The sequence below is a fragment of the Phaethon lepturus genome, unplaced genomic scaffold (assembly GCF_000687285.1).
Source record: "Phaethon lepturus isolate BGI_N335 unplaced genomic scaffold, ASM68728v1 scaffold4033, whole genome shotgun sequence".
NCBI classification, from domain to species: domain Eukaryota; kingdom Metazoa; phylum Chordata; class Aves; order Phaethontiformes; family Phaethontidae; genus Phaethon; species Phaethon lepturus.
In genome coordinates this window covers 41,197-52,321 of record NW_010528212.1, presented here as the reverse complement: position 1 = coordinate 52,321, position 11,125 = coordinate 41,197, and the positions used below count along the sequence as shown (strand labels likewise).

The window sequence follows — 11,125 nt, the reverse complement described above, 5'->3', positions numbered from 1 at the left end:
CTGCGAGGTGAATCCCCGTTGGAGCAGTCTGGTTTAAATGGGACACGGGGACAATAGACACGCAACTCTCTCTGCAGTCGGGTGGACTTTTAGCCCCAGAACAGCTCACCTTTAGTCTGAGGTCAGGTCCAGAAAGCCTCAGGCTCAAAACAGGAGTTAGTTGTTTTTGGAGTTAGCAGCCAAACGCGGATGGGCAGGATGCAGTCTGGATGTGAGCTCGTAATTGTGATCATCGTGTTTAACTGTTTGGATAAACCATTGTGAAAAGTCCTGGATTTGAGCCAAGACTTTAAGGTGGATAAGGGTCTTATTGTAGTGTTTTGCCACAAGCTGGAAGAATGGCATATCACCGGAAAGACTTTGGTGTGCAACTGTAGAAAATGTGTCTGTGACAGTCCTCAGTCACGTTTATTGTCAGTACTGAGTTAATTAGCCTGTTGTTCTTTTCAGATCGGTGGTTTCGTTTGGATCCAAAAACAGAGCTATTGGTGTTGCGGCTAAGAACCAGGTAGGTCATTTGCTGGCATTTGTGCATAACAGTAAATCGGCCAATGCAAACTGTTAAAGTACCAGTGAGTGTAAAGAGAGTTTGCTTGCTGTAGTTTAAAACCAAACGACTTCATTTTTCCTTGTCAAGCCTTTATTTTAGAAATGCTGCACTATGCTGCCATGTTTCTCTCAGAGAAATGTAGGATGTTTTTGCTAGAACGTTACTTCTCTCACTAATGATAATATTTTCCAGTTGAACATGTTCCTTTTCTGATAACTGAAGGTCAGTTGGGTTTCTTTTTCCTAATGGGTGTATGTAGGATGTCACTTTTACTTGAAGGAAAATATTTTAAATGCTGTATATAGTTTCTTGAAATTAGGTGCAAAAGGAGAATCTTGGCTCAGATTCTTAAAGCTATTTAGGTACCTTACTACCTTTGGTTTCACTGAAAGGTAAATGCCTGTGTTTTTGAAGGTGTAAGTCCCTAGTTAGGTTTTTTTATTGAGGTGCTCTGAAAGATTTAATGTTTTCTTCATTAAAGTAGTATATTTAATTTAAAAGGAGAGCTTAATTCTGACAGGGCTTAGAATAACTAAATGTAATTGTTAAGTACATCCTCAGGTATTATAGGTTGTTACGTAAGTGTCGCTGGTGGAGACCAAGTGTGCAGCCTCCACTGGTCTGTGCAGATCTCTCTTGTAGTAAAAGGACTGCAGTGGGTTTCCATGGAGAGAGCACTAAAGGAGACTTTTCTTTCCCACTGTAATAGCTCCCCTCTTAATTTTGAACAGCCAGGGCAATATGAGTAGGCTAAATGTTCACAAGCACATACACACTTTCAGTTACAGGTTAACATTTGGAGTAATAAAGTAAGTACATATGTTTATGGGTTTGCCTTAAATTTCATTTTAGCATTGCTTTTGTTTATTTGACTGCTTCCACTGTTTCAAGTCGGAAACTAGTATGATTCATCAGTGTGCAAAAATGAGTCATTACTCAAAACAGCAAGTGATCTGAATCCTATGTACTCTTGCGTGTGTTTCAGTATTGTTAGATTATTCCAGTAAATGCTGTTGAAAATGTGAAGTAAGCTGGAAATGAAGTAGATTCTGTCTCTTGATTCGCATTTAAAAGCATGTGTTTGCAGTGATGAACACCTGTGACTTCAGCTACCTTCAGACTAACCTTTATAAGATGCTACTACATTGAGTCTTTCATGTTTGCTTGTCCTAGCAGTTGAAACTAAATATTTTTGCTAGCAGGAAAGAATGATACTTAAAATGATGAAAGATTTCAGAGCATTTATTTCTCTTGCTGTAAGCAGTTCAGTTTGGCTGACTGCCTGAGATGTAAATCGTGTTTCTTTTGTAAATGTAGAAGTTTTTTGACATGGACAACCGAGAGTTGTGTTTTCTGTGCCTTAGCGTGTAGTAGCTACTTAAATCAGAGAGTAAAATGATCCCTTTCATTTAAATGAGTTTCTTAGTTTAAAAAAGAAACAAACAAAAACAAGCAACCGAAAAACCCAAGCAAAAAAGCTCACAAAACAAGAGAAAAAAAGAACCCAGTTTTTGACTGGTGACTTCAACAATATGAGCTCGCTCACACATAATCATAATACTCAGAGGTGCTCTTTTACTTTAACACTTGAGGAGCTGCTGTTGGAGCAAATTTTTCAGAGAATTTCTGTTTTTCTTTAAATAAGTCCAGTAGCATTAGAGATGAGAATGGTATGTTAGTTAACAGACCATAGCTCTCAGCTTTCTTAATTGTGACTAAACAGGAAGATATGAAAACATACTACAGACCTAATGGCATACAATTACTCTAAAAGTATCTTAAAATTGTTCTGTTAAAAAAGGCTCTAAGGTTAATTTTAAATTAGGCTATAAAAGCTACCAGAGTGTTTGTGCTTCTCTGCCCACTGCATGGTAATCATTTTTGCTTCTATGTTCTTCAGCAATACAGCTGTGAATTACATAGCATTCAAGTACTCTGAAGTTACGGCTATACAAATAAATGAAACCATGCTGGGAAACCATCTTGACCACAGGAACATAAATACTGTATTGTGTTAAAGTGCTAGAGTAGTTCCTGGCGTGATTTTTGGCCTGTACTAACCAGTGCTTTTACTAATAATTGCTGAACACTGTTTGGCAATTAATAAACCAAGGATGATTCGCAGTAGGGAATTTGCATGTGACATCTTTCTCTCCACACACAGCCTTTTGAAAGTTACTGCTTAATAGCATGAGTATGGCCTGCTTTTTTGTCAGGGAGCTTTTCTGTTGAGAACTGTCACAGTTGCATAGTTATCTAGTGTAAGATGTAGCTCAAATTCTTCAGTTTCCATGATAGAAAATTTTGCATGCAATAAGAAACTGATGCTTTCCATTGAGGGTAGTGAATGCTCGAAATCTTTCTCGGTATGCTAGTCATTTGACTTGTTATCATACAATCTGTTGGTGCTGGCCTAAATCTGTTCTGGAGAGAACAGGCTTTTATAGTTTCTCTCTGATAGAATAGAATTCATTCTACTCTGAGATACTTGCAGTATCTCTTTTAGGCTGGTCTAATTTCTGTTCTGCAGTGCATTCCTGATAAAGAATGTTTCTCTAGGAGGTCAGTTGGCTCTGTGGGGAGCTTGTACTGCAGTTTAGCATATACTTTAAACTGACATTGTTACCAAAACAGTCTCATGTTTCTTGCTGTTGTCTGCACTGTATTGTTCTTCAGTCTGGTGCAAGAATATGAGTGGCTGGTAGGTGAAAATGAACAGGGAAATGGGGTGGTTTAAAAGTAGCTCAAGGGAAAAAAGTAAGTATTGAAATGTACGGGGAGACTTACCAGCTTGAAGCTTAGTAACTGCAAAAACAGTTGCTTGCACTTAATGTAATGGGGTTTAAAGCGAACAGGTGGAGATGAGGTAGCTGGGATTGGAGTGCCAGTTTACAAGCACTGTAACTGCTTGTGGGGATGGCATCTATCTTTGATTGTTTGAATTCTGTCTAAATTAGGTGACTAATAGGTCACTATATAGTAGGCATTATGAATCCTGTTATTGCTTACCTGATTGCTTCAAGATTTTGGAGGTACTTGTATAATCCTTATAATATTTAAGATACAATGGTCTTAAGTATCTATGTCTCTGATTCATATAATCTTCTGTAGTAATGAACTGATATAAAGTACCTGATAGTGATTATAGGTGTTACAGAAATGGATGTGACGAGTGAGCAGGTGTCTTAAAAGTTGGCTGATGCTTGGGGGCATACAGAGCAGCACTGAATATTGCAGGTTGATTAAGAGTGGATTTCTAAATATCCTGTATTTCTTTACAGCAAATTACTCATGCCCGCAACACAGTATCTAACTTCAAGAGATTCCATGGCCGTGCATTTAATGATCCTTTTGTTCAGAAGGAAAAAGAAAAGTTGAGCTATGATTTGGTTCCTATGAAGAATGATGGAGTTGGAGTAAAGGTAAATTTGCAGTGTATCTTTTTGGGTTTTATAGCTAAATTTCAAAGTTTACATTTCAGCACCTAGTCATGAAAACATGGGTTTAATTTAATTACCCTAAAGGTTTTCTTTAACTTTTCTGATAAAGAGCAGCTCTTGTATGAATAGACAGCTTCATCTTTATATAGTGGATGTTAACTATCAAGTTAAGGTTCGTTTGTGAGTAATTACTGAAATGAGAGCTTCTCGCATTTGTTGGCAGATTGCACATCCAGCTCAAACACCCTGGCAGAAAAACTGCTAAGATAATTGAGGTCATATGGCTTTACTTCAGAGTATTAACCTTTCTGTCACTCCTGTGGAATGCATTGCAACAGTCTAAGTACATGGCTACAAATTCCTTATAAAGTAGTAGGAACTCTTTAGAATAATTACTATAAATGAGTGACGTGTTTGTCTGTAATGGACTGCCTAGAAGTTACTTGTAACATGTTCAAAACCACTTTGTACCACATTTGCAGGTTTGACTCTTGCTTATATTTCAAGGAGTTTGCTTATACAATGTCAGCTTTTCCTAGAATAGGTGCAGTTAATACCATTGTATTCATTTGCAGAAGTACATAAAAATATTGGTAACGAAGCCTTGCTGGCTGAATGGACAATGCTGCTTTATCCTAGCTGCTGAAGACCCTAGCTTAGGGCTGGGCATTTAATTTGCTTTTCTCTATAGCTTGAATTCATGCCTCAAAACTTCAGTGTAGATCAGGCCTAGGTAATGAAGAGATTACAGAACAGATTATACATTAGAAAGAATTCTGACTGGAAGAGTAGTCAAGCTTTACAAATGAGGAGATGCTTTTTCTTAAGCCGTTTGTGACTTGAGGTTAACGGATGAATTCAGACAGAAATTAATGTTTTCCTTTAATTACTGTGTGTGTAGGAGTCTTTTACTGTATGTGAAAGTTTAGTATTGGGAGAACAGTGCAACTTGGTACTTTGTTCTCAGGCTGTTTGGAGAGCAAATTAGTGTTGGATTTTTTCTATTTAAGTGCTGTTAAAAAGTTTTAAGAATTGATTCAGTAAGTAACATTCACTAAGACTGGGATGTTTAGAGAACAGTTTTTCTATTAAAACTGAAATGCTTAACTTTTCCCAAGTTGGACTGATGTGAATAAAACGCAAGTGCTGTTTTCAAGAATCATTTGTAACATGTTCCTTCACTTCATCATTGCCATTTAATCTATTACACAGAAAAATGGTGATCCAAGAATAATTTCTTGGTAAGGGAGCAGCATATAAACTTTGTGCTGAGCTTCATCTTAAGCTTTTAGGTGAACTGTTGTGCAGTTCTTCCTTTCAGAGACTCTCCACATATGGTTCTTGATGCTTTAAGTCTGTGAAATGGAATTATTGCTTCTGTAGACACTCAACTGGGAAACTAAATTGTAAAGTGAAGTTCTATAATGAAATAATTAAGCATGTTATGATTGATAGAGTATTAGCCAGCAGTGTATCAAAAAACATTAAATGCAAGTAATTTTTGCTCCAGTTGAAATAATGGAATTATTTTACCTATTTCTGCTATCCAGGTCATGTACATGGATGAGGAGCATATCTTCAGTGTGGAACAGATTTCAGCTATGTTATTGACTAAATTAAAGGAGACTGCAGAGAGTAACCTGAAAAAGCCAGTAACAGACTGTGTTATTTCTGTGAGTAATTGTAGTGCACAGGAACATTATGTCTTGTAACTTCAGCTATTGAGGGCATTTTGTTTCTATTCATGTAGAGTGAAAAAGAACACCGTATAAGCACTTATAAAGGGATTAATCCTAACTAGCTTTAGAGCTTTTGACTTAAAGAAATCCCAGGGCCACTTCCATATTCCAGACACTGAGCCACTTCATGAACTCACTCTCTTGGATATGTCTGAACTTTTGGACCCAGAACATTTCTGGGACCCAGGTATATACCATTCTGCTGCAGCTTGTTTCCATGACTAAGCACACTAATTACTCCTTAAAGACACCTTTGTTTATCAAAGTTTGCCCTCTGGCAGCTGAAAACCTTGGTTTCTGTCCTGTTTATGTTCATTGTCTTAGTAAGCTTTTTTTTTCAATTAGAAAATGACCTCAAATAAAGAACAGTCATTCAATTGCAAAGCCTGAGTATAAAATAACATCTGCCTCTGTGTTCTCAATGACTCTTTGAACAAGTCTGTCTCATGTTGCACCTAGGAATATTTAGTTCTGTTATTATTAGAAGGGTTTGTTCTCCAGTTGATACCTAGAAGGTTAGTGTCTTCTAATGATGTAGTTTCTGTCCCTGAGGACATCAGAGGTCCAAGGCCAATGCTAGAGAACTGTAGCAAACTTTCAACAACGTATTCCTTCAGAATCTCTTATCACTTCTTGCCCAAAATCATGTTCAAAGCGGATTCTCTTTATTCCTTATCCCTTATTTCTTTGCATCTCACATCTGTTATATTGCTGTACTTTTTCTTTCTCCTTCCCTCCTTACTTTTTTGGACAGGAGTACATCTATGAATTCTGATTAAGGTTATTCCATGTCTCTGTCTCCATAATACCCAGTTTCATATTTGGACCAGTAATCAGGGTTCCTAGCATTTGTATACAAATAACTCATTTGTTTCTTGCTAGTGTGTGCTCATGTAAACTAACTGATGCTCATTTAATTCCATCTCAGCTTAATTGAATAGAATATTTGAAGTCTTGATTTGGTACAGTAGTTGCATGTTAAAAGACTTGGCAGTGAGCAAGTGTCTTCCTCAGTGGGGGAATAGATACAATTTTTAAATTAACACTTTCAAATAAACAGTGTGATGTCTTATTTTCCTGGAAATAACTTCCCATTCCCACCTGCTTTCTTCAGGTTCCATCATTTTTCACAGATGCTGAAAGGAGGTCCCTTCTGGATGCAGCTCAGATTGTTGGATTAAATTGTCTTAGATTAATGAATGACATGACAGCAGGTAAGTAGGGTAAAATAACAGTTTCTGCAAAAGAAAGGTGTGATAGAGGGTGGATTTAGTTACTCTAAGAAACACTGCTGACTTGAAAAATAGACATGAGACCTAAATGTTCTAAAAACTTGTTGCTGCTCTTCTGATTCACAGTCTTTCATTGTAATCTCTTCTGTGAAGGGGTAGAACAGATGAAGCTTTAGTGATAGTTATCTCCCTGTGTACTTATTTACGAGTCCCCACATATGCCTAGACTACTTGTCCATTTAGTTTACTGTCCAGATTTCATAAAAGAAACTTACGATGTGGGGTTTAGGCACTCTTAAAGGAAGTTCCTGGATTAAGCTTCAACACTTAGTAATTTCCAAGGCTTTTGTCAGTATAATTGTGGCTTAAAACATACACACACAAAAGGCAGTTAATCTCCTTTGCTAATCTGTTGGGAACTCTAAAAACAGGCTGGCAGAACGAAGAGTTTACTTGGTCTTTCTTAAAACAAGCATTCTTACTGTCTTCCTGCATTTTTCTGTTTGCGTTTGGTGAGAGAGCATTTGTTTCATGTTTTTAAATGGCATAATAACTAGCACTTGTTTCCTGGGGGAAAGGTTGGGAAATAGAGGTCTGTACCAGAAGACGATTACTTTTCTGTTCCTACTGCCCACATTAGTTAGATAAGAAGGGAAGAGTTTACTTTGGGAGAATGTTCCATATGAGCATGTTTAGTGCATGCCAGCTGGATTCATGCTTTTCGATTCTATGTTTTATTTTGTTTTTCTTAAGGATTACAGCAATCTTAAATATGCATTGATGGAGTGGTGTCTTAAAATGTGTTTCCAGAATCAGTTTCAGATCAATATCTACTTGGTAATGTATAGGGTTTCTAGTAAATGTAGTTGTTTCATTGACATTATGATCTTTATATTGAACACTTACTTGCACCTAAGGAAGAGCAAATCTGACAGCATCATTGCAAAAGCCATAGGTACATGTTTTCTGTCATCTAGCTTCAGCTTAATTCTTTATATAGCAAAGAGTGCTACAGAGAATGTGTGGTCGTGTGAATTCTTGATCTGTATAAGTGTGGACCCCCCGCTTATGGTCTATGGTCACTTTATACCATTCTCAGACAAAACCTTTGTGTCTGGGAGATACTCCTTGTAAATACAAAACTGGGTTTGGTTTTTTTGTAAAGATGCTCTGTGTTTTTGATTACTATGCAAAGCAAAAAAAAGTGGTTAATAAACAAGTCAAAGTAGAAAACCCCTGAATAGGTTTGTTGCTTCTTAAATGCTTAGAGAACATATACGTGACTGAGGAAGGATGTTTTGCTTCTCAGATCCTATAGCATATATTAATGGAACAAAGCTTCCATGTAGGTAAGATCTTGCATAGGTGTATGTCTGGATTTGTCTTGCTGCTCTTGATCCTATAGCTTAATATTCCTAGGGGTGTGATGGCATGCAATTGGAGACTCACTAGATGTTGCATTGATGGTATCTGACACTTGCTTTGCAGTGGCTCTGAATTATGGAATTTATAAACAAGACCTTCCAGCTCCTGAAGAGAAGCCACGAATAGTTGTGTTTGTTGATATGGGACATTCTGCATTTCAAGTATCGGCCTGTGCATTCAACAAGAGTAAACTAAAGGTAGTAAGATTAAATTAAAATGAAAGGGTTTATGAGACAGTACAATGAAATAGCTTGTCAACCTACCTTATTTTTAAAATTACTAAATAATTTAATGTATTGGAAGTGGCAACAAATCAAAAGGTGAAGATTTTTATCAGTGTCCTTCATTTTATTAGGATGGTTTCAAAGTGTAAGTTTCCTTGTAACACACCAATGTAAGACGTATGTTAAAACTGCCATCATTTAGTTTGTTTTATCTAAATGAATGTGTGTATGGATTAAAATTGTGAATGCTTAGGATTGTCACCTAGTTACTTAGAGTTACTTCCACAGTAATAGTGAAGAGCAATTTTTGGCTAATGTAGTTGATTGAAGTATTTAAGCCTGTGCACTGGAAGATAGTGCTGACTTGTCCCCAACCTTTTTTGAAGCAAAGGCTTGCTGATATTGGAAGACTGCTATTCCATTTGATTTTTACTGACTGTAAAATTAAATAATTGTGTTCTTTCAAACCAGGTACTTGGCACAGCATTTGACCCTTTCCTAGGTGGAAGAAACTTTGATGGAAAGCTAGTAGATTACTTTTGTGCAGAAATAAAATCAAAGTACAAACTGGATCCAAAAGCAAAAGTTCGAGCTCTTCTTCGTCTGTATCAGGAATGTGAGAAGCTGAAGAAACTAATGAGTTCAAATAGCACGGACATTCCCCTAAATATTGAGTGTTTCATGAATGACACTGATGTATCTGGAAAAATGAACAGGTGAGTTTTGTACAAGACAGGCAGTTACTTTGGCTGTATTTCTTAAACAAGTGTTTCTTTCTGTGTTTGAAAGAAACTTACTGTGCTAAAATTAAGTGCAAGTGCTGAATAGCTGTGGCATTTTTGTAATGCTAGAATAACTAAGGCTGTGAAATGTAATGTTCAGCTTACCTGAGCAACATTTCAGTGTAATAATGCATGCATAAGAAGCTTGGATTCTTTTTGTAGAGTGACACATTCTTAAAACAATGGATTGATGCATGCAAACCAGACCCAGGGGGGTTGGCTGCGTATTTAGGCCTCCTGCGTATTCTAGGTAATCTAAATCCCATACTGTTCTTAAGATAGCAACAATTGAAGCTTTGTTCCTTTTTTTTTTTTTTCAATTCTTAATGTATTGTGGATATTGGCAGAGAAATGGAAGACAGAAATGGTGCTTATAGGGGATGACTTGATTATGGCCCGAGTGTAAATCAAGTCTGTGTGGTTCTTGCTTGCATGAACTCACAGGCACAACTTTGTAGTCACTGTTATTTCTGTAACTACTGCCAAGAGAGTGGTGGTGGTGTTATTTTTTTCTTCCCTCCAGTATTTAGGCAACAGTTTTTCATTGTAAAGGAAGTATCAGTGTTTTCTGTATTCTTATTTTTTGTATTCTGTATTTTTCTGTATTCTTATCTGTAACCTCTGCTAAGTGGGAAATATATAGCACCTGTCCAAACAGTACCTTTATCTTAGTTAACTACATTGATAGCAGCATAGGAAATCCCGTAAGCAGCTGTTCATATACTACCTTGTCTATGGTTGTCACTTTGGCCTACTCACAGGGGTTTAGCTTTAAGTCTCTTTGCAGTGTAGTTAACAAACTTGGACAGCACCAGTTTAGAAACAAAAATACCAGGAGATCTTAGTGGTGGGACAGGCATTTTTTTGGTTAATTCCATTTCTTTCCTTAGGTCACAATTTGAAGAATTGTGTGCTGACCTGCTGCAAAGGATAGAGATGCCTCTGCTTTCATTAATGGAACAAACACAACTGAAAGTGGAAGATGTAACTGCTGTAGAGATTGTTGGAGGAGCAACCCGCATCCCTGCTGTTAAAGAGAGAATTGCTAAGTTCTTTGGCAAGGATATCAGTACAACACTGAATGCAGATGAAGCCATAGCTAGGGGCTGTGCTCTGCAGGTATAGTACTGGCAACACTTGATAATCTTAAGTTACATTTCTTGAAAGCAACTTAGCCAAGCAGTTACGAGAAAAGGCAGAAGTGGTCCATTTTAGAATATGCAGAGGATCTGCATATTCTATATGCACTGGATCTTTTTATGGGACTATGTGTTTAAAAAGTCCAGAGTACTTCTAAGTCCAAACTACTCCTTTGTGGTGCAGTAGTTTACTGAAAGTGCTGATGCTGGCTGTATTCTGTAAGCAGTCCACTCTTATCTTCAAAGGAATGTCATCTAGGGATCTTTAGTGAGAAAAATTTAAGTTGCAGTCAAGCTGAGGGAAGAGATTTTTTTTTGTCAACAAAGTGTATGAGAAGAATCTGTGGAAAGTCCAAAACACACTGCAAGTTTGCATTTTCTGATATCCAGCTTTCCATCAATGTGAAACAGACTCTTACTCTGTCATTTCCCCACCATTTTTACAGTTTCCAACTAGTGAACTGTATTTTATAAGCAAATGACTCATTCTGCCTTCTCCCTTTTCTCCTTTGCTTGTTCTTATTTCACCCTTGCTGCTTTGACTTGTTTCTTTACCCCATCTCACTACTTACTGTCCATCCCTAGTATCAGCTG

General features: G+C 37.2%; 1 protein-coding gene across 2 annotated transcripts in view; it reads left to right on the top strand.

Moving 5' to 3' along the window:
- Positions 1-457: 457 nt before the first annotated feature.
- The window catches only part of HSPH1 (heat shock 105kDa/110kDa protein 1), a 20,986-nt gene continuing 10,318 nt past the window's right edge, over positions 458-11,125 (top strand). For both annotated transcript variants that reach the window (XM_010283591.1, XM_010283590.1), the window contains exons 1-7: positions 458-508; positions 3,832-3,972; positions 5,541-5,663; positions 6,844-6,943; positions 8,450-8,583; positions 9,082-9,326; positions 10,283-10,511. In XM_010283591.1, coding sequence (XP_010281893.1) covers positions 3,946-3,972; positions 5,541-5,663; positions 6,844-6,943; positions 8,450-8,583; positions 9,082-9,326; positions 10,283-10,511 — 858 coding nt within the window. In that variant the 5' untranslated portion in view covers positions 458-508; positions 3,832-3,945. The remainder of the gene's footprint in view (positions 509-3,831; positions 3,973-5,540; positions 5,664-6,843; positions 6,944-8,449; positions 8,584-9,081; positions 9,327-10,282; positions 10,512-11,125) is intronic.